The sequence below is a fragment of the Passer domesticus genome, chromosome 6, assembly GCF_036417665.1.
Source record: "Passer domesticus isolate bPasDom1 chromosome 6, bPasDom1.hap1, whole genome shotgun sequence".
Taxonomy (NCBI): Eukaryota; Metazoa; Chordata; class Aves; order Passeriformes; family Passeridae; genus Passer; species Passer domesticus.
The window spans coordinates 35929356-35953939 of NC_087479.1; the positions used below are offsets into that span (position 1 = coordinate 35929356).

Below are 24584 nucleotides of genomic sequence, written 5' to 3' on the forward strand. Positions count from 1 at the left end.
TGTGCTAGGAACAAGGGAAAAACAGGTTCAGATGGAAACCATTTAAGCTCTCAGACTTGGTGAGGAAAGGGATGTTCAGTGGCACATATTTTAAACCAGCAGAAGTGCAGCAGAAGGGTTTGATGAACTTCTTTGATGGATTTTGTTGAGCTGCAAAGATACAAGGGTTTCTTCCACTGAATGCATACTGAAGAATGTATATGGATAAAACATATAAGAGAAGTCATACAAGGACTGCAGTTCTCTGTCTATTAAAAAATCAGTTTTTTCATGTCCTTTCCCCTGTTCTTTTCAATGATGTTAAAGCCCCAGTTCCTTGACAGACTGATCACTGCCTTTCTGGAGTTTGCTATTTCCGCAGGATTTTGTGGTATTATTACTGCAGGAAAGAGATGACAAGACCTCTTCAAATGAGCCACAGAAATACAAAGAGCTTTGAACGAGTGCCATTTACAGGAGCAAACGTTCACAGAAGCCAAACTAAGAGCAGCCCACTTCATGACATGTCAGAATTAGGCAGCCTTCAGGCCACTTTGAGCAGATGCAAGCCAGATTATTTCATGCACAACTACAATGCTGCAGTGCATTAGAAAAAAAAAGCATCCTAAAACAAGTAATATTTTGTATAATAATGGTGAATTAAGTCACTATTAAAGTGGCAGGCAACAGAGGGAAAGAGAGAGAGGGGGAGAAGAAAAGAGAGAGAGGGAGAAGCTGTTAAAAAACAATGGTTGAAGTCCCATGTGGGTACCAACTTAGCCTGAAAGGTCACAGAGAATTTTTACACATTTGTTTTGCAAATAGTTTCTGCAAGTAGAAAGAACAGTTGTAACTCTCCCTCTCATCATCAGATTAGCACGTCCCCCCAAGAGCAGCAGTGCTCTCAAACCGGCCAACTGTTCTCCTAACATGGGTCAAAAGTTCAGTCTTTAGCTGGAGCACTGCTCCGAACAGACCTTTTCCAGTAATGCTTACAGCCCCAAAGCCAAGGTTTTCATTAAACAAATATACATACAGATTTCAGCCTCTTCACAGCATCTTCACAGATATGCATTCCTCTGGATTCATCCACTTCAACGTGTCCCAAGTACTGCAGGAAAGAGTATGGGGAGAAAAGGTTAATAGCAGCTCCTTCAACTCCTGGGATTTTGATTAATCCAAGCTCTGAATTCATCTCAGGGCAGCTGATGCAACAGACATTACCAGCACTTTGCCAGCCTTCTTTTAAACCTGAATTTGGGGATTTGACTGTGTATATCTATGGGAGCACCAGCATCAGCAAAAAGGCATAATACAACAAGAAATTTGGAGGAAAAGACAAGACTTTCCATAGTCAGGGGAAAATACGTCATTGGAAAGTATTGAAAACCGTGCTTTCCTGCTTATTCATCATGAGCTTTAGTAATTTTTTTACTAGCATAGTATGAAAACCTTGCATCAATATAGAGACGATGGTGAATAAATAATTTTTGAATAATGATAAATGTACTTAGTATTGGAAACCAAATTACACTACACAGTAAGATGACCAAATATTTTTGCATGGTAATGCCCAGATATGAGAAATTTCCCCATCCCGTTTTCAAAACTGTAAACCAAAATTGTTTCTCTTCATTACAACAACAGGCTGTTACGTGGACACTGAGACATTCATCATTCTTACAAAGAGGGGTTAAAAAAAAAAATCTGTTTTCCACAGATTCATCTTACTAAGCACTACTTCAAAAACCCCCTAGCAACACAACAGTGAATAGAAACGTCAAGCTTCAAAGCTTTTAAATTTATAACCCAGAATAATATTAGTCTATAGAGAAACCAGTTGCAAGAAATATATGTCAAGAGTGTAGTGTTCAGGGTACAATGGATAATTTTACACTCAAACATTTAGCTTTAATTTTTCCAATTTCCCTGCTTTTTCCAATCATCATTTTTTTGATAGTGAAAGAAGTGTTCTCTCAGAAAAATTCATATCCTTATTCAAAGTACTTAACGCTTGAAGAAAATCAGAGAAACTATCAAAACCTTTCTGATGTTTTGTAGTAAGAGCTATAGGTGAAAGAAACTTTCCCCAATTTACTTGCCGTTGTAAGAGTTGTATGCAATTCAGCATTTAGATTCTAGGCTAGCTAAAGAGTGAATAACTGGTTTTAAAATATGACACAAGAATCAATGCTTGTGTCACTTAATGCAGTAATAAACACAAGTTTAGTAACCTATTAATAAATTGCACTCTCTAACAGACTATTCTGTCATGAGTTATTTGAAATCTCCTAGATTTTCTTTCATTAATTAGGATCCTAGAGTTGGACACAAAACCATTTCACTCACAGTACTATACTGAAGCACCCTCAGATTGAGAGATTCAACTACATGGAAAAAAATCAAGATTGTTTCAAAGATTTAATAGAATTTGGAAAGCTGAGGTTTTTTCATGCAAGGCAAGATGCTCCAGAAGAGGAAGCTCTATATATCATTAAACTGCTGAAAGATTTACAATATCTTAAGTGACAGAGAGCTTTAGCATTAAATCTCACTATGTGGCATTTTTTTAAACAGAGTTAAATGTGGATTGAACAATTTGGGAAGAATTTCATTTAAATCAGCCTTCACAGCTGGAGAACAGCTTGAAAAATAAATTGCACTGAAATTAGAAGGTAAATAAAAGATCTGACTCTTTAGAGCTTTTTCAAAATGAGCTCTGAGGCTGAAGCCTTATAATTGAATGCTGGAGCTGCCAAAACAGCAACTGTACTCCCTCAGTTGAGCTTGCTGAACACTTGCGCAAGATCTTAGCTTCTCCAGAGCACAAAGCAGAACATTTTAATCCTAAAAATACACAAACAGTAACAACTAAAAATGCAATTACTGTGTGTCTGGAAGTACATATGTACACCATCAACTACTCGGTTGTGCCACGACTTCTCCGGGAGAAGTTCCAGATGCAGAAATTCTCTTGTACATTTGTCATGAGAAAGTTTTGTGTTCAGTAACTTCTCTTTAAGAAGAGAATAGTATAGACAGGAACAAGACTGAGGTCTGTACTGGACAGGAAAAAATATGTGTAAGGAATAAACCATCTAGTTTGCATGACCATTTGTATCATCCATATAGAAGGCAACTTTCAGATTTCCTGACCTATTACTTGAGTGTAGCCAGCATGTTTCCAACTGAAGATTCAAACTATTCAGCCCCTGTACTTGGCAACCTGCCTTTTGCTTGGAAAAGGGAGAAATGGAACAGGGTAAATATTGCCTCATGTCACACTGCAAAACAGACAACCATTCTCCCCTGTGTTGCCAAACCTCTATTCAAGCCCCATGTTCCAACTTCCAGCAATCAGTCATGCCACTGCTGCTGGAGACAGCAAGTTTAGCAGCAGTTTTCAATACTGCTTCCCCTCCTGTGAATGGAGACATTATTACACATATCAAGTGCATCTATCCACACCAAAGGGGTACAATCCACAGACCTCATTGAGCATCAATCAATTCTGAATTTTAAAATAAATTACACTGTCACACAATACTTCTTTATGATATAGAGGACAAAAGGTACTTTGTTTGCATTTACATGTTACAGTTCTAGCTCTTCATACAAAGAGAAAAAAATTTGTTCTTGCCATTGCAGAAGCCAGTTCTGCAGAAGCCAAAAGCTCATCATTAGCACTGGCCTTGAACATCTTACAGCAATTTCAAAATTCCTCTTGCTTTGGTTTCTAATTTTTCTGGGATGGAATGGTGATGTGTTAATTGCTCATACGTGCCAATATACTTTTCTTTCTTATAAAAATAAATTTTAATTCTATAACCAGAACGCTGTGGTCCTCTTCTTTTCATAGCCAAATGCCCCTTAAGCAGCAGGTCCCCTTCCAAGTCTTCAAACTTCTTTCATCAGTCTGAGAGTAGATACACACAGCTCCTGTGCTGCAATATTTATCTGGCGTTTAATGGATTGTAATCAAAGACAAAAATATTTCCTCAAGAAGACTGGCAAGAAACTGTCAAAACTGAAACCTCTTCCAGTGTTTATATTTTAAACAGAAGCGCTTAATGGTAAATCTATCTCAGCTTAGCCTTAAATTTGAAATATTGGCTCAACTTACTAGTGCAGCAGCATTTTATGAGTGACATTTCAAAATTTAATAAAGGAAATGCAGCTACTAGTTAAGAGTCAGAAAGGAAAGTTAAACACCAGAATTCAGGACTTCAGAAAAATAAATTATTGTTAAACTCTGTTGTTACATCACCGGAAAAGGATTACATGGAAACCACTTTAAAGCAGATACACCAATCCCACACTTCTATACAGAACCTTTCTGGATCTTTGAAAGGAACCTCCTGTTCAAACTAGAGGAGAAGAAACATACTGTTGAAGTGCCTGGGCAGAGACTGTCCTATATAAGTAAAATCTCATGCAAATCTATGACAGCACATTATCACAAACACACTCAAGGACTGGGACATGTAAGTACTGGGTACACAGAGATCCACAGAACTGCCTAAGCCATACTGTGGTGGATGATGACTGAGAACAGTAAGGAAAGGAGTACCTCTGACATATTTGCAAAGAGCATTTCTTGTCACAGGGATTGCTGCAGCTAGAATTCCTGGAGAAAGTGAGTACTTTTCCATCAGGAAAATGCACATAGCAAGAATGCAGTATTAATATTGAATGCACTCCTACTTAATTTCCATAGCAACCAGTGAATGACAGTCATGACATCAGCAATTCTCGGACATAAGTTGTTCTGTAAGAGATTTAATCGTTATACCAGAAATTAAGCACCAGTGCTTTTACAGAAAGCTAAAATCCATGTGGGCAGAGTCCACGTACAGAGCAACATAACATAAAAGCTCCAACCCAAATAAAATACTTCCGGGGGCTGATGGAGAAAAGTCCTTAATGCGAACGTTATTAAATAGAAGCACTGCTCATATTAACATTTTTAGCAAAAAGAAGATGAGATTATGGTACAGTAAATTAAACAGAAACCAAAAAACTTTCCCTCTTCATCAGTGATTTTCATGTTCGTTTTTGCTGAAGGTGGTGTTTGGTACCAATCTCAAACCGAACATAAAGCAATTGACACAGGAACAAGTTAAACTGGCACACAGCAAAGCATCCTTAGAATTTCAAAAGTGCTTGAGAAAAATTATTCTTTTTCAACATATTAAGCTTTTTCCAACTTCATCTAAAAACCAACCACTCAAGTTACCATGTCAAGTGTTTCTGGTGAAGGTTTCCTACTGTCTTTTCACAAATGCATGCTATTGAAATTGCTCCTACTAAAACATCAAGGGCTGATCTATCAGGTCAGAAATAAAACACCATCTGTGTCCTAGTACAAGCAATACTGCCCTGATCATTGTTTTCATTTCTCCCTCAAATACTTGGCTGACTCAGTTTTCTAAATTTCGAAGTTCAACAATAACAGCTGGCAAAAAGATCCTTCACCAGAGCTCCTTCAACCTGGACAACACACTCAAGCCAGTTCTGTTTGCTCAAGTCTGGTAATATGCTTTTACAGTCTCTCTTTGAAACAGACTCAGCTACACAAATAATTGAAGTTCCCTCTGTATCAGCAGATGTTCACATGCACTGTTTTATTTGCAGTAACAGATTAGGTTCTTTGGATTACATTTGAAACTAGAGGGACACAGGAAATGAGCTTACTTGAAGTCTTGGCCAAGGTGTCCTGTGCTGGGAAACAAGCTGCCATAAAGAGAACCACACCAGCATTTCTTGGTATTTTTCCTAGAGGCAACGACATTCCTCTTTCTTCCTCTGTGGAAGTTCTGGTGTATTATTTGCAACAGTAAGGCTGACTCCTTGATATCTACATGCGCAGATATGCTTCTAGAATTGGCATTGCTCAAGAATTAAAGCCTGAGCACCTAAGTTCCAGATTGAAATGCTGTATTGCAAGTAGACATAAGCTTAAATCCAGAAATCCTGGATATATCTTAAAGCTGAGCTACTTTTCTACTGACTTCTAATACTTACATTCCAATGTTCAATATTTTATTTCTCTCCTCTCATACCTATGCTCCTGCTTTCTAAATTTATTAGTTTGAAACAAAAGTTTGCTCAGACAACAGAAGTTGTCTGCCGTAGAAGGACAGACAACAGGAACTCTATGATTAAGCACCAACAAAGTTTAATTTTGCTTAGTCAAAGCCATAGGTTAGTTAGGATGCTACACACGTTACCAGAAATCAAAATGTCTCACCAACCTGTTAAAACTCCCAAAACAGGAACTGTAGCAGCCTATGACTGCTAAATGACTCTGAATAATGAGGATCAAAAGAATCTAAAGCAGTGCCTTTAGAACTACCTAAAGTAGTTCTCTCTATTTTTTATATCACACCCACCTAAGAGCCACACTGAGCATTTCACGTACTGGTTCTCACACGACTTCTATCACTGCCAACAGAAAAAACATTGTGAGTCAGGAATACTGAAGATGCAATGAAGAAGCTCAGTACAGGATATACAAATGCTATATTTTTCATTTTCCTATAAATCCCTAAAATGAGGCAGAGAGGGAGCTCAGAAAGTTATGTAGGACAGCACTCGCTTCAGGGCAGGATCTACTTCCACATCTACATCAGAGAAGTCAGCCTTGAAGTATTATGACATTTCTGTAACTGAAGATCAAAAGGCTAGACCTGCTACCCTGTAGTTTATATGTCTCACTCTAGAAGGGGATCTTATTTTGCTGAGTTGTTATTGATAATGCATATCCTAAATTTCCCTTGATGCAGCTAAACACACTCTTTCTCCCAGTCCCATCACAGCTTCACAGATGCACTGTCAGACTTTGGTTTTCAACTGTATGCTCTGATGTGCAATTCCTATTTTTCCAGTAATTCAGCACTATTTAGTAAGTTTAAAACTTTCTTTTAAAAAAAAGAAAAAAATATAAAGGAAAATCAAGTGTTGATAGCATGAAGTTTTATACACACACTGTACAGGTGCACACTGTACCTTCTCTTCAACTCCTGCAAAAAATTCAATTTCCATGTACGACACTGAGGATCTCCTAATTTTAAAAAAAATAATTAAAAAGTATAACCCAAGGAGAACTTTTTCATTTCCAACATCTAAATTACATTTTAAATAAATATTTCTGCAAGGCAATCCAAACCATTTTAATTGTCCTATCTTTAAAACAACCTGAAGTTTATAAAACTATTTAAGAATTTCACCTTTGCCAAAAGACAGGAGGCTTTTAAAACTAAACAAGAAGCTTCCTTTAAAACTTCTTGCTTGCAAGGCCATTCAAACAAAACTAAGGGTTGGACACTAGGGTAAAAAGCTTAAAAAATAGGGATCGCCTTACATTCCTTTTAGCCATGACAAAAATGCATACAAATATATTGGAGGTAAGCTTCACACCTTCCATTATAATCACCATCTTCTATAATTAGCCGACTTCAGCCTTTTTCCTGTGACATTAAATGCTGCAGGATCTTTTAAACGTGTGCCATGGCTTGCTGAGGGTTAGCATTCAATAGGAATGATTACTGTTCATTGCTAGCATGAGTTCATGCCTTCAGAGGTAGAGATTTCTAGTGTTTAATGTGTAAGGCTGTACAACATTTCAGAAATCAGCAGATTTGTCACATTAACTTCTTAAAAATACTTAACATAGTTTCCAAAGACTATTCAAGTACCTCAGGCTTTCACAGTGAAAAGTATCACATGCTTAACTTAAAGGCACTTCAGCATCACGCTGGTAAATTCTTTCACAGCTATTATTTCAAACTAGAAGTGCATTTAAGACATAAAACAAAAACCACAGTCACCTGTGCTGGTGTCACCAGTCTTTCTGACCTGGAGAAACAGAATGTAAGCTGTCTTTATAAACTTGTTAAATATAAGAAGTTATTTTTAATATGAGATTTATAAATTTAACATGAAGCAATAAAGTTCAATATTGCAAATTTCAAAATGAAACAGGGACACCTGGGCAGCCACAAGTGGTGTGAGAACACAAAGCAAAGTGACCACAATACCCTAGCTCCTACTGATGGTGGTTTCAGCAGTGCCACGTATGGCTCAGCAACCTGACCGGGATGAGAACTGACATTCACAGGTCCCAGTGAGGATACTCTACAGTGCTTGTGCCAGCTGTTCCCTTTCTCTCTGCCTCTTCTTGACCACAAAGCAACACAGTGTCTTCCAAACATCTCCCATCAAAGCAAGGTTAGACAGGATACAGTTCAAGAGTACTTGTTCTGAAAAGTCAATTATTTTATATACAAAAGTACAACTGCATCCATACAATTGTTATTTATCAACACTAACACAGAAATCAAATTCAGTGTAAAGGCCAACTCCAATGATACCAGGTACTCAGCAGCAAACCCTGGATCCCAGAGACAGAAATATGGTTTCTTACTCTTCCATCAGCTTTTTCACCAACATCTTTAGCCTTCTAGGTCAAGCAAACGTGCAGGTGATATAAAGCAGTAGACTTAGATGCCTTAAGGTCAAAAGAGACTGACCACCAAGAACATGGAAGTGACAGAACAAAACAAATTAAATTATCCAAGACACACAGTACTGCTGCATCTTCTAGAACACCAGGCAGTAACCAGCTGTTAATATTCTGTTTAACACATCCTTTTGGTCAGAACTACCAAGAATTTGCAAATGTTTTGTTTGTTTAGTTCTCTTAGGTAGAAGGAAATGACCTAATTTTTCTGATATAAATTTCACAGACCAGTTACTCCAAAGAGCATTTGTATGAATGAAAACCACTTACCCAGAGGGACACTCGAAAAGGCTTTTCACACAAAAGAAGCCCTAGTGTCAAATATTTCAGTCATTATACCACAGAACAGCTGCATGTTTTCAGTGAGGTAGTGTCTGGAGCAAGAAAGCAAGTTTGAAAATGTGTATGTCAATGAACTTCATTTGTTGCAATTCTAATGTATAAAATTGTGTATAAATAAATTATAGTGCTGATAAGCACAGCTGTAATGTCTGTTAGAACATTCAACTTCTAAATACAATATCTTCATCTAATACCTCTATATATTGCATGAATCTGATACTGTTTTTCTCCCAGAGAAAGGATTCACTACTGAAACATAGTATTTACCTATCAGTTTGTCAGGACAGTGGAAAAGAGTTTGTCCCTGAAAACAGACTTATGCACAGACTGCAAGAGATGTACCAGTGCCACGTTTAATAATGGGGCAACTCTGGTTGAACACCTATAAAAGCTGCAAGGTATTACGCCTTCACAACACCAAAGTTAGGAGAGCATCACCATTCAAGTTCCCAATGGAATAGCAAAAATCTGCAAGTCACTCTTCTAAGTACAAGTTTAACATCCTTTCCACACCTCTGCTGACAGACAGGACTTCTCTCCTTGGCTCTTCTTTCAATCTAACTTTGGCAGATTCAAAGCAGTTTACACAGAAGAGCTCTGCAGGAAAGCAGCAGCCACTGCACAGCCCTATGTCTGAGTGTCAGGTTACCACCTCAGGTGTGGTTAGATTTCCAACACAGAGAAGAACTATCTGTAATTACATCTACACACACTAAGATGACCGAGAAAATACAATCAATACCTGGCAACCTGTAACACAGCCCCACCAACCAGACTATTAACAAAAAGGAATGCTACTGACTAAAAGAACAGTATTCATTCATGATTATCACCACCTCCAAATTTATGAGCACAGCACTGGAGAGAACCAACTGTGGACCAAATCTACTTCCCTGAATTTCAAAGCAACATAAAGGAACATAACAGGAATTTTACTGGTACTTTCCACAGAGCATCTTCTCTCCCAAAGGGAAGACAATCCATAGATGTATCAGATTTGCTCAAAATCCAACACAACAATTAATGACTTCAACAATAGAGATCAGCTGTGGACACAGTGCAGGAAGACCTTCAAGAAACATGTCAACATAGAAAACCTTTCAGTAACATTAAATCTGTTTGCAGTACAGCATCCTCCAAGCACAATGAATAGGCAGCTACTGGAGTCCCTGTCCAACACTCACAGAGTGAAGCCCGAAGGCAGGATGAAATCCTATCTGCAACATGACTTTCAAAGTGTTTCCACATGCTCTGTAATGTCTAAAAAAGGATGAATCTGTGGTAGCACTCTACAAACACTCAAGCTCTAGGCAAAATATAAATGCCCAAAGGCAAGAAGTTAAAAACCAAACCAATTTAAAAGATCTTTTTTTTTTTTACAAGAGAAACCAAGAACAAATGTTCCCTTACATGTTTGCACTAGTCTCCTGTCTCTATCTTAAAAAAAAAGTATATTAGAGTCTTACCTATATAAAATAGCAAGCATTAGAAGTAACAAAGCCCACAGCTTGGCTGCTACCACACCAGTCTCATGTATTTTGCTTTCAAACAGAAAATCCTACAGACAGCTGCAGCAACATTTATTAAGAATTCTTAGGTCTTCACTGAGTACAGATGAAGTCATCACCATCCCTGAAAGCAAGACCAGATTCTCATCTTGCTACTCAGTTATGCTTTGAACTCCAAAGAATCACAGATTATTTTTAGAGAGCAGGCAAAGCAGATCATAAGAAGTAAGAACAGGCTAATCCTGTGCGCCCCCTCCCCAGCTCCTCCAACATATTCAAGTGTGGTTGAGCAGCTACACTACAGACAATGGACCACTTTGGAATTCCCACTGCAATACTTAAAGAAAACTCAGGTCTATTCACCATCTCTCATATTTGAATGCATTCCTATTTATTAACCATTCTTCCCAAAATATCTCACTTTGTCCTGCTCCACTGAGGAGCATCAGGAAGAGAAGTCACCCCATCAGATATTTAAGGACATAGGAGACTGCATAATTTTCCTGGAATGTATGAATTCCCAAAAAACACCCAAGACAGGCGTAACAGGATACTCTCCTTCAATAGCGAAAAGTTCTATTCTTTCTGTGAGCAAAATACAGTACCACCCACTAAAGCGATGACTCTACATCTGGTTTATCTTGTTCCCTCACAATGGCACACTTCCTGTCTCTATCTATTCAACACCAGTTCACACCCACTCTGCATCTCAAACCTTATAAAAATTTCCACTTTGTCCATATCAAGGCACACTATATTGGACAATAAATTCTAATCGAGTAAGACAAAATGCCTCTTAATATTAAATTGTTCTGAATTTAAGTTTTCACCTAATTGCAAGTTCTTTGGATATTAATACTCTACCATTCTGACCGAATCAAGAAATGTCCCTTACTTTTACCTTAAAAACATTTTTTCCCAAAGAACAAATTAAATCAATTCTGTGATTTCCAATTAAAAGCAGACTAATGAGTGCACATAAGTCCCATTTTGGTGACAGGATGCAAAGGTTCATCCATTTCTACGCCTTTTCAGCACAGAATAGGCCAAAACCTTTTCGGACTTTGGGTACATGTGCCCAGAATAGATGAATACTTAATTTAAATACAGGAAGCACTTGTCATTAGAAGTGCAAGTCCTGACTGAGAGTTTAAAAAAAGTCAGTCTTTTAACAGTGTGGAGTGGTTCACACCCTTTGTGTTCAGTAAAGGACTGAAAAAGTCTGAATAAAACTAAATGCCTAGAAATTGAGCACTCTGCTTTTCAACCTGTGCAATGCCTAAGTTATGAAAAAATCACCATCCTCAAACTTACAGCTCTGTTGTCTCCTAGATAGTGTTAAACCTTAATCTAAGTTTGAGCTTTCTCAGAGCAATTACTTTCAAAGCTTTGGCAAAACACCATCTCTGTTCAGGACTGAATTACAGTTCCTTCCTCTTAGCAGAAAAATAACTCAAGACAAAAATATGCAAGCAGTCATGAACTAGAAATGCTGTATACACTTGAGAACATGTAAAAGCACAAAAGCAGCTCTAGTAGGGTAAAGCAGGGCATTCACCTCGTGTGAAAGTTATCTCCTACTTACCATACCTACCAATCCACAACTTCACAAAAACATGCCACAGTCAGTTCAAAGAATTCCACCTAGCAGCATCACATCTTTAACTATCAGACAGAATTACTTTAAGCATAATACAGAGAAAAACTAATGGAAGGCCCATAGGTGTCAGAACCATAGACTGTGTTCCTTGTACATCGATATTTAACCCATAGTTTTCCTCAAGTGTCATCTGTTTCCAACCTATTGTAGATCTACTATTAGTGTACCTTGAGGAAGAAAGGGGAGCACATGCAACAAGACACTGAAAATTTGATATTTATTTTTATTCTGGTATTTATTAAGTATTAATATTAAATACTATTCTAAAGTATTAAATTATTGTTTCTTAAAGAAAGAGGAAGGAGAATTGGACACAAAAAAAAGAAAATATATATTTATAATACTCTGTTAATCTGGAATGAGTTACCAGAATTTTAAAAAGTAATTTCAGTTTCATATGCATTAATAGTCTGCAATATACACACACAAGATCGTAGCACAGAGGCATTCTCAGAAGTTAGCAAGTGCCTCTAACCTCATGCACTGGCTGAAATCCCAGGTGTTACTTGAAAATATTTTCAATTATCGAGAGGGAGGAAGGATTGCTTTCCAAGCACAGCCCATCACTTACCTTAGAAGTCAAACTGTACACACAACTACACTTTTAACAGAGAGAACTGAGTACCATTTCACAAAATCCAAGAGGGCTATAATTTCTGATCTTACAGAAAAATTAAGACAAATATTGCAAGCTACATGACTTAGTTCAACTAGATAATAATGTGGGATATCTCAGACTGGTTTTCCAAGGCATTTGTTACATGAGCCATTTGATTTTAAGAAAGAAGCCACATCCTCTGCAATGAGAGCCAACTGTAAAATAGGTCAGTGTGTAATGAAGCATGTGTCTGGCTTATGCTTGCCAAAAAAACCCAAATAACAATTCATAGCAAGAGTACCAAAACCATGGATATCCAAAAGAAGGGCAGTAACTCTTACCTTAACAGGAAAGCTACACTTGCCAGTACGAACGCCTTCTTCGTCAGTCTGCCACTGATGAGGCCTGCTGGCCTCTGGGACATAGACATCTTTCTTTCTCCTAAAGCTTTGCCGTAATTTGTTCATTTCTCAGATTTTCACGTCCTAGAAGAAGAAAAAAAGAATACTGCCAATAGGCACCAAACACATATTTAACCACTTTGGGTCAATCACCATCATGACAAATGACGCTGTAGAAAACCTGAGCTTTTGCAAAGATGAATGGAAGGGCCTCTGTGAGAGGAAAATATTCTGGACACAGATTCAGAGAAAGATGGGTATTCACTTCAAAACAGAAAACACAAATCCACATTACTTGTTTAACATCTTTCCACAGCAACTGAAGCATTTCACCCAGGAATAAGTATTAGTGGGAGCATATGGTTACCTAAAATAGCTGACAGAGAAGCTCTGAAGAGTTTTTTAAACACCCACCTAAAGCAACCAAGCAGGACACCAATAGCAAAAGCTTCCAAGGCACTCATGCAAGGCAAGGATTCATAGCTCTAAAACTGCTCCTAAAATCAGGTGCTTGTGCTGTTCATTAAGTACAAGAGATAAGTTCACACTTTTACTGAGGGGAACAGTCCAACCCTTAGTCTACTGGTAGAATTCTTGTGGCTTAATCACAAATGCATTTCTTCAAAAGGGGAAGACAGTGCTGCACTAGAATTCAAAACTTCATATACACTATGCCTTTATGTATCAATTTCTATATACAATCCAATCTCAGCTTTAGACTTGCTTACCTTTACTAGACTCAAATTGCAGTTAGCCAAGAAGCTATCAGTGAAATTACTGCTAATAAAAAGACTCGATATTTACCTAAAGAAGTAAAATCATATGGGATACAAAGTGGGGAGTACTGAAGCCATACTGAAAGGCTACTTGAGACTTGGTCGTCATTCCTAAAAAAGAAGCCTTCTCACAACCATGAAATCTCATTTTGATTGAAAAAAAAAAGATGCTGCAGAATGCAAGGCAGCAAAATCTAATTGGATTACATATGCATATTTCCCATTAGACTGAATAAACTACAGAATATAGATATTTACAGGTGTCAATGGCTGGCCTTTGAACAAAAGCTGCTTTAAAAGCAGTTGGAACACCATTTTAAACCTTGAAAAGAATGGGTATCTTCCAGTCAAAACTGTATGACATAGGTGAGAAAAATCAACACATTCCTATTTGTGGTATCTGACATTTAAGAAGTTTAAAGTGAAAATGCAACTATTTCAAAGCTGAACAAAAGTCAGAAATTAAAAGCACCACACAAAATCACTGCCCATCACTAATTACAAATACTAAAGAGCTTTGTATCTCATGGCACACTTTAGCCATGCCAAATAACAAAAAGGTGTGCACTTTTTGAGTGACTCCCTAAAACTTCCTTCAGCAACTGTTACTTTCTCCCTCAAGCAGCAGATAATTAAACAAGTCAGTTCATGATACATGAAGATACTGGCTGCTTTCTCTAGAACCTTCCATCTTTTTATCATCTATTAAAAGAACTACTGTAAGATAAGTAGTAATTCTAAGATATACCCATGGATAAAGAAAACACCACTGTATCACTAGGACTGGGTAATTTAAGTGTGGTGATGTTAATTGTTTAAGAGGAAATAAGCACAATAGTCACACACACAAGTTCAGTGGCATTTGAATTCCATTGTTCCTGGGTCTTGCAGCATTCTGGGTACTTTTAGCATAGGGGATAATTCCTGCAGTATTTCTACACTAGAAAACAGCCACACCAAAGACCACTTTTACAGCAAACACTGCTTAAAGTTGGTTGATGAGCATTTGAAAGCAACAAGGTGTGACACTCCAAGCAAATCCAAATGCAAATTAAGTGAAGGGTTGGGATGTAGCTGAAGGCTATAGGCAACTGTCCCTAGTAGGCACCTAAAATAGCCAGGAGGTCTAACAAACAGTGTAAGTGCAGGGATTGGAAGTTGCTGAAGGATTCTCAATCACAATTATCTAGTTATAAAGAAGTGTTAACTTCATTCCTGCATAGCTACAAAATGCTTGTCATAACTAGGAACATAAAATATTTTCTTGAATTCACTTGAGTGGATTTAGAGATTAGAACATATGTGCAAAATAAAAAACATGCACATTTCCTATCACTCAGTAAGTTGAAGCGGCTCTGTTCTGCTTTCAGCTGGGACAGAGTTAATTTTCTTCCCAGTAGCAGATACAGTGCTGTGTTTTGGATTTAGGCTGAGAAAAATGGTGATAACACATCGGTTTAGTTGTTGCTAAGGAGTGTTTACACTAAATCAAGGTCTTTTCTGCTTCTCACCCCACCCTACCACTGAGCTGGCTCCACGGCACAAAAAGTTGTGAGAGGACACAGCTGGGAGAACTGATCCCAGCTGACCACAGGCATGTCCAGCATATGGCATCACATTCAGCATTGTAAAACCGGGGGAGGGAAGGAGAGATGGAAGGAAGGACAGAAGGAAAGGGGTACATTGAGAGTGACCGTGACCTCCCAAGTAACTGCTGTGTGTGATAGAGCCCTGCTCTCCTGGGGATGGCCAAACACCTGCCTGCCCATGGGAAGCATTAAATTAATCTCTTGCTTTGCTGGCCCGTGTGGCTTTTGTTTTACCTATCTTTATCTCAACCCATGAAGTATTCACTTTTGCTCTTCTGATTCTCTTGCCCATCCCACCGGGAAGAGCGAGCAAGCAGCTGGATGGGACTCAGTTGCCATCTGGGGTTAAACCCAACACTCTTCTATAAACATTGTTTCTTTTATAAGCTATAAGCCATTTTAAAATCCCTGTGCAAAAGGTGATTCTCAAAGTTTTAAGAGGAGCTGCAAAGCTTCTATTCTAAGGCTTAGAGAGGCATTACAGCAATATTAGTTATGTATTTTGTTTTATAAACTGCAGACGAAGGACTCAGTGCATCCATCTGAAGGAATCAGAATTTCAAGGGAGGCCATTCAATCACCTTGGGCAGGTAAAACATACTGCAGCAAATCTCTGCATGGCATCTCAGCTCACAAGGGCAGACACACACACTCTTGTCCCTGCTGCAGACTGGCAGGGCCAGAGCAAAACCACTGCTCCAGCTGCTTCAGTGTAAAGTGCAGAAATCTGGTCAGCACATGGCTTACAGCCCAGCTTGCACTCCAGTGAGGGACAAATGGACAGACACTCTGCCAAAAGGGGCAACAGACTCTTAAGCAGATACAATTAGATGCAGTGAGGCTCGTGTCAGTTTTGAAGATCTCAAGATCTCAAAAACTTCAGTGAATAGCAAGGCAAGGACTGAGGACAGCACACAATCACTGCACCACTTGTGAAAAACCGCAGCCGAATTGCCTTATCATAACATTTGCTTATGCGAGCATTCTGTTGGACTTCTCCCTCCCAGGCATTACTGGTGCCCAAGAGACTGGCGCCTTATCAGACACTTATTCTGACCAGGAATCTCAATCCCCAGGGGAGGATAAGAATAAAAGTTCCTCAACTACATTTTGTATGGGAAACTGAAGTGGCGTTTTGCCCAAAGTATTTCCTTTTCACCAAAAACCAAACCCATTTTCCTACATGTTCTAATTTTGAGGTCATGTTGGCAACAAACAGCTTAAAAATAGCTTATTCTATCTGATAGAAATGCTGACAAACAGCAAAATTAATTACTTGTAAGGCAACCAGCAAGCTCTCTCCAATGGCCACACTTCCCTTTTCTGAAATATCAGACTTATGAGTAGGCTGCAAAACAGTACGTCCTATAAATACCTAATTTGCTGTTAAGATGGATGTCAGGACAACATAACTAGAGTTGTCACCTGATGGGAAAGTGTTAAATAGAACAATTCACACAGGCTGCTGTGTGAATTTTTACTAATTTTGTCTGGAACTCAGAAAACCTAGTAGAAAGTCAAGATAGGGAACTCAACATCTAACTAAATCACAAAACATAACATTACATCAGAGACAAACTGCCAACAAAGGCTGAAAGCCCTGAGCCTTCTGGAGAAATAAGGAAACTGAGCCACATTGGGTCCTGGTACATTTTAAGGTTATCCTACTGCAGACAGCTGAGTATCTAAATGGTCATTCCTGAAGGAAAAAAAAAAAAAAGGGCAAAACAAACCCCAACAAAGCAAAACAAAACAACCCACACAACATGAAAATCTCCACCACTTTTGTAATTCAAGAGATTTCAACATCAAACTAGACATTAGACTATTTCCCAAAGCACCTACCTACAAAAGGCATCAAAAAGACAAATGAAATTTTAAATTTATGTTACCATTTATTTTTATGCAAATGTATGTATTTTGCAAACAGAGCTCCAAAGGCAATTTAAGGAGAGCTGGAGCATCCTTATTCTTCTGACCAACAGAAAAACTACCATTTTACACCTTTATCAGTCCACTGACAGCGCAGGGGCAGAGTTGTCAGAAACAACAGAGACAGAAACAACACTGTCATGGATAAAAGTACATGTTGAAGCACTCAGCTTCACTGCCTTGTGCATCATCAGGTTATGGCTGCAGAACAAATTACTGCAAGATAAACCAGCATGTTAATTCATGTCTTGTTAGCTGCTCTGCTGTACAATTGTGTTCACTTTTACCCTTCAGTGAGCACAAGCCAGCAATTTACCTTTCAGTGGGAGATGGGTAAGCTTTCATATTAACTGAAGTTAGATCAGGAGGAAGCTGCTGATGATGCAAATTTGGAGCTTAGCTTTTGCAAGAGTTTACCCACATAACCAGACCTTCAGATAAGCAATTCATTTACACTGTGGATAGCTGCTTCTTGCAGAGCAGCTGCTGCTACTGGGTAATCCAAACTAGAGAATCTGCAGGGCAGAAGGACAATATGGGTTCCTGGGTACCTGAACTGCATGCACAAATTCAACTGCTTAGACTGTAAGCTAGGGTGTACTACATATTCCACACTAAGCAACCACTTAGAGTTTCAACACTCAGGACAAAGAAACAGCACAAATATATTTTATCTTTCTTACGAACTCTAGCCTTCACAAAGGTTATTTAATCTGCATTCAATTATCTGTTATCTTTTCAGTTTGCAATGAAAAAGGATAAAAATGGGTATTAAGTCTTCAGTCAGCTATTTAAAACCATTCAGCAGGTTTGGGATTACTATCTGTTTTCTTTCAGAATTTAATACTGTTTCCTATTTACCAATTTAGAAGGAAAAAAAAAAAAAAAGAAAGTCATGGGTCAAACAAGGGCAAAGCACTCTGTGCAGCCTGCAACAAATGCAGAGTGCCCGGGGGCAGGAGGGAACACACCCCCCACACACACCCACCCACCCCGGGTGCCATCCTCCTCATTTGTAGTACAAAGTCTTCCTACAAGCCTCAACCACCAGGAATACTATTGACACATGAACAAAATTGCTAGAAGTATGCACTTGAAACAGCAGGGAAATACTGTTTTAAGAACAATGTATTATAGGGATCATTCTAAAGTGTACAAGCCTCCATAAAAACCAAATTCAATTAACTTGATACTATCTGGTAAAGTAATTTAAAAGGAAAAAAAAAAAAAAAGGTCTGGTTCATACCAGTACTGCCTGCTGGCCACACACAGGTGAGGGCTAAGCAGCTGCACAACCATCTGCTCCCTTACGTGCTCTTCCCCAGTGAAATACACCTAATACTGCTGAAGGGCCAGGCCAAAGAGTCTGAAACCCAGAGCAAAAACCTCATCCATCCCTAATATGTGTTTTCACATTTCTCAACAACAAAGCTTTCTGAATCAGGATGCATTCCTCCTGCCAAAGCTACCTGATATTTCACACCTAAGAGAAAATGTAAATAATCTTAATCTTGTTGAAAAAAATGTGTTTACCTAACCTACTTACTAGGAAAACACTCCAGAGACATTCCTCCACATGACTGTGAAGATCTGCATCCTTAGAAAGCTCAGTGGCTCTGAGTTCTTGTGCAAGTACAACCTGATCACATTGTCCACAGGTTAATGTTTAATAGCTATCTTTTGACCATTATGAAAAACCTCAATCATACTATGAAATGCACCATGAAATGTGTACAGCCCACACTTTCATATTCCAGAAGAGTGTTTCACATTGCTTTTTCCAATAAAATACAGTTCACTGCTGCCACTTGAACATTATTGTAAATCTTGGCTATAACCAGGACACAAGGACATCAGTGAGGAAATATGCTTGTTTGAAGTCATTCTCTTGGGATGAGGTTTGGGTTTGGCAGGCTTACCTGCAGTACAAATACAAGAAGAAGAAGTTCAAAACACTTAGATCTCTTTTGCTCTCTAATGTACAAATTGAGTCCCTAAATTTAAGATGACAATGTAAGAACATTTCATTTATAAAAAAGAGGCAAGCTAGGAAAGCAAGTTGAGTGCTGCCAAGGTAAATAGTCTGTCCCTGTCTATTATAAAGCTGCTAGGATGGAGATTTACTTCTCTGAAAAATCCTTATTAAGCATTGCTGCTAAGCAAACGCTCTCCCCTCCTCTCCCACTTACAGAGTACAAAAAACATGTAATGTCCTATCTCTCCAAGCCTACTGTAAAGGTTAGCCAAAACTTGCTGCAATTGCCCTGCAACAGCTTCTCTGCAATTATTCACCAGCACAAGCACACAGCGTACCCTTATCTTCTAAGGAAGAAAAGGTCACCTCATGTGTCAGATTCTGAATGCAGAACTTTGAGCCTTTTTGTAAGTTTAGACCCCATAAAATCTAATTAAATCCAGCACTGTCACACTGAAGCAAATGAAGGCAAGTAACCGTATGAGCATGCTCACTAAAACGCTAACAGCCCCGTTTCGCAATACAGGCTGACTAACCACATTATTCACCACAGCCTTTCCAACCCATTCACCCTTTCATTACCCAATTAACATCTCCCAGTACAGTACTACAAGTAAGCTTTTTATCAAAATATGCATAAAAGTGAAGCATTTCTTCAGTTGTTCAGCCAGCAAGCACACTTTGTTGTTGTTATTATTTAGAGTTCAAATTATGGGGACTTTCCTTGCTGAAGATAAATTATTGGATACATAACTAAAAGTCTATTGAAGCTGTAGAAAACTCACCTTTCAGCAGTGAAAGTACTATTTAGATCATACTTTGAGAATACATCAGAAATGGCAACCTTAAACTCCTTATGTAAGACCAAAGAGATCAGAGCTGTGACAATAATGTCTCTGACAGCATTCTTTGAAATTGTGATGCATTGTTATCATATGATGTGAAGTACAAGATATCCTCAAATCCATCAGATTTCTTGCTGTCTTATACCTAAACTAAGGAGCACTCCACAACTCTTTCCAGAGCACTCGACAATTCTATCTGCACCACAGATGAGGGTGGAAAAAGGGGAAAAAACAATGTTATGACAGCATTTTACTGGCAGAAGCCAGACTTAAACAAAAATTGCAAACAGCTTGTGAAATATCAGGAAATGAAATAATGAACTGTACTCCAACACACTGTTAACAATTATGTGGCTAAAACATTCAGCTACCAGAGGCCCTGTCCTGAAGCTTAGGATTTTGTAAAATACACTTTTCAAACATAAATACCTCCAGACTGCAGCAATTAACACAGGAGCCAGTATTCCACAATTTTATGTAACAGAAGTATCACCAAAGTAAACATTCAGACTCTTAAAACTGTCACAAAAATACAAGTTTGATCATTGCAAGGTCCTAAGACTATGCAATGCCCTTTCTAGTAGGTGCAAGATAAATCATTTGCCTCTCACAAACCTGTGAAATTCAGCAAAGAAAAGAAAGCAAGCCTCATTTTCTCCATCAATATTATAAATGTGCCAGTTCATCAGACACCACAGCAACTGCAAACTCTGACTATGGTCCTAAACAATATGCTAAGAGGTTTAAGAGCAGAGATGTAAGGCAGTAATCCCCTTGTTTTGTAGGCTCACTCTAAAAATACCCTGCAGACTGTCAGTCACTGGTGGAAAGCAGGTCTCCTAAACACTTGATGTGATAGAAAGTGAGTTGAATTATATTATCTATAATAACTGAAAAGAAGCAGGAGTTTAATAAAGAAACACAAGCTATGTGCCTTGTGGAAAGCAGTTCAAGTAATTTTGCTTTGTAGCTCATCGGCACACATGTGAATAATTTTAACTAACCAAGCCACGTCATTTCCAAGTGAATCATTTACATTTAGGGCAGCTAAATATCAGACAACTCAACAGTTTTCAAACATTAACATCTCAGTTTAAAAGGTATCTTTACAAATACATGCTGAATTTCAGAATAAAATTAGATATAAAAGAAAGTACAAAAAGAGCTGAAAAAGCCAAAAGGTATGTTCTTTAATCAGCCAACTCCATGAACTGCAGCTTGAAGTTATGTATGGCAAATCCCACAAAAATAAATGTATTTTCAAAATTTAAAAAATACTCTTTAACAAGTAAAATAAGCATCTTTTACTGGTAGATCAATCATAAACCTTACAGTTTATACTGGACTTACTTCCATAGGACCTATGAGTATTTTATAAGCAATCAGTGTTGACTAAACAAGGCCAAACATCTGCTGCTTAGTAACAGACAGGGTCGAATACAAATCAGTCAATCACACTTTTGTGCTGTTGACCTGATCACTCCCTACTTAGTGGGAGTCCAGAAACATATGAACACAGACTGTATTTTTGGTTCCAGCTCTTAGGTAAGGGCACAGAGAGCAGACAAAATGAGCTACAGATCTAGAGCATGCCTTGCAGGAGCCAACTGCACTCGAAACCAGTTTACTAGGAGGACGTATTTCAGCAAGATATTAAAAATATTTATAGTGAAGCTTTACCCTTGGTTCATATACAACGTTTCACAAAAGAAAAAGCAACAGCATTTTGGCCAGCCTATCCTGCCACACTGCTCTACACCAGCCACAGCATGGTCCAGCCCTACAGCCCACATTGCAGGAACATTTGCATCAACAAGCCATACATCTGTATCAGCCTTATGAGAAACCTTCAGTGGGAATGAGTCTGTCAGCAAGTAGGATTCAGGTACAGAGAAACCAGGTAAATCCACATGAGTACTAGCATGCTCAGATACAAAACAGGGAGGTAAAGAGGGCTCTCCACCACAACCAGCAATGTTTCATTCATTCGTGTATGCTCTCAAAAGAAATAAGTTCAACAACTGTTTGAAGCTGATGCAAAATGTTCTGGAGTAGATGAAACTGATTTTAGAAATACAAGATCATCTCACAAGAAGAAATTATTAAATCAGCAGAGAAAAGCATATGGAAGAAGGGTAAAAAAGCCACTGTAATTATAAATAGCAATGAATATTAATTCAGCTATTACTGCTGTCTAGGAAAGGTCATAACTCATGTTTAGTCCTCTAAAAATTTAATTGTCAAATAAGCAAACAGTAGTAAGAATTATTATGATATTATTATGAAATTCTGTATATTTTTAAATTATTTATTATTAAAGTATTATGAAAGAATTATTATGAAAGGAGCAGAGCAAAGCAAGCAGGTTGCAGCAGCATAAGACCAGACTGCACTCAGCTTCAATACCATATCGTTGTTGTAGTTAATACACCCTCCCTGAAATGAAAGTGGAAGGTGCAGGAAAGAAGCAGGAAGATGACAAAGGACTACTTAATACCTTCAGCTCAAGGACAGATTAGATGTATCAAAGGTCTTCACCTCAGAAAACCAATTTTCCAGTGGGGAAAGCTACAACAATTACAATATCATAACATTAGAAAATAAAAAGGGAATGATGATTTTCCAATTCTTATATTGTAGGAACTGTGAAAAAGCAATAGAATCCTCCAGCAGTCCAGGTTTTAATAAAACAGTACTTCTCTTCCTGATACCAAATCAAGCAGGACAATTCCTAGGTCTGGGAAAGTTTAAAAACTAAAAATAGAAAGGAATTTTTAAAAATAAATCCCCAAACCACCCAGATTAATTATTTGATCGAAGCTTCCAAAAGTTATTGGAACCTACAGTGGCAGTGGTGCAGCCATCCATTTAGGAAATCACCAAGTCCCATCTGATGGGCTGGGAAGTCTTTCTTCATGTCTTAATCTTCTATTCTTCCCAGGATGGAACAGTGACAGTATCAGAGAGCATCACTGTGCTTTGGAGCCTTTGTTGTGAAGCAGCCCAACTCGCAGGCTGGTGTCCCTTCAGGGCCGGCCCAGCTGGCCACACCTCCGCGTGGCAGCTGTCACAGCCCCACAGCAGAGCTGCCGCAGCACCACCCAGAGCGGCCTCTCTACGGTGGAAGGATCTCCCTTTCAAAGAAAACCCAGAAGCAGGAGCTTTTATAGCTCAAGGCATTTAAATGAAATGAATCTGTATATTCCAGAGAGCTCACAAAATTTTAATTGTTGTGGCAACAAGTCATGGGTGCACTTAGTCAATCTCAATTACAAAATGAAAATTAGCTCCAACTGCCACGAAGTGTGTCACTCACAGGATGGCAGATGACTCCCCGTTACACCATCCCTGCGCTGGGCCCAAGCGCTCCAGTCAGTCACTGCCTGGCAGCTGTTCCATGGCAGCTCAAGACACTTCCATCGCTCCCATCCTCCACAGCTAAATATAATTAAGGCTTCTTATCTGTGGGTTTTCTTCAGCTTATTCACGCTAAATCAACCACACTTTTGACTGCAGCCAGTGCAAAGGAGGAGGAGGCCGAGTGACACAAAAAGCATTTTTAATATTAATTTAGAATTCAAATGAAATTGTGAAGCATTGCACCAAGCTTTTGTGAAAAAGTGGCAGGTTTTAATAATAAAAATGAGCCCAGAGTAAAGATACAGTAATTTTTTCCCACTGTCAGGATATCAGAAAATCATTTGATCATCCCTCATTAAGCCTAACAACAGAAAAAATTCACTTTCATGTAAAATATAAGCAGAATGTTTTTAGGAACCCACTCTGGTGTCCAGCATTGCAACTGTGGTTGACTTCTAAGAACATAAATTTTTCTTTACACTAATCTTATTTATTATAGTAAGAATTAATGTTTACATTTGTACACCTGTCCAGTGCAAGTTTTGAATTGTTGCATAACACTTTTCTCATAATAACTCTTTACCAAGCTCTACAAGGAACTAACAGACTTTCCAAATCCATTTGCTTTACACAAATGTAACCAAATCAGAAGCTAGCTTAACAAAGTCAGACACAAACTATAAATACTTTTAAGCACACAGAATGCAATGCTTTCTGAACTCCCTCACCAGTTAAATACCTTTAAAAATATTTTGCCTCCTCTCTACAATCTAATACAAGCCATGTGTTTCATCAACCAGAAGACACAAAACATTCAAGGACTCTGTCACCGTACTCCCTGTGAGAGGTGTCTAAACAGAGAATTCCAACACAATGCCAGCTTTCTGATATTGTTTTGTATATAGGCAACTAGCATTCCTTATGATGACACAGCACTTAAAGCGTCACATCGTTCCTAATGTTTCCCATGTCTGCTTACTGCAAAGCCTTGAGATCTAAGCACAACTTCAGTGATTTTGAAAATTGTATACAGCAACATAACTGAAGAAATATCCTTTATAAGCATTTACCTTCATAAAATCCTGATGTATGTAATGG

At 38.4% G+C, this 24584-nt stretch overlaps 1 protein-coding gene across 15 annotated transcripts in view; it reads right to left on the minus strand.

The window, feature by feature from the left end:
* Positions 1–24584, minus strand: part of NUMB (NUMB endocytic adaptor protein) — an 89735-nt gene that overhangs the window by 21592 nt on the left and 43559 nt on the right. For 13 of the 15 annotated variants that reach the window (XM_064424493.1, XM_064424486.1, XM_064424492.1 and 10 more), the window contains exons 2-3: positions 12950–13093; positions 1016–1090 (exon numbers count right to left, since the gene is read on the minus strand). In XM_064424493.1, coding sequence (XP_064280563.1) covers positions 1016–1090; positions 12950–13075 — 201 coding nt within the window. In that variant the 5' untranslated portion in view covers positions 13076–13093. Of the gene's footprint in view, positions 1–1015; positions 1091–12949; positions 13094–18852; positions 18889–22970; positions 23142–24584 lie in introns of those variants that run through there. The other 2 variants (XM_064424479.1, XM_064424480.1) reach the window with 2 other exon arrangements.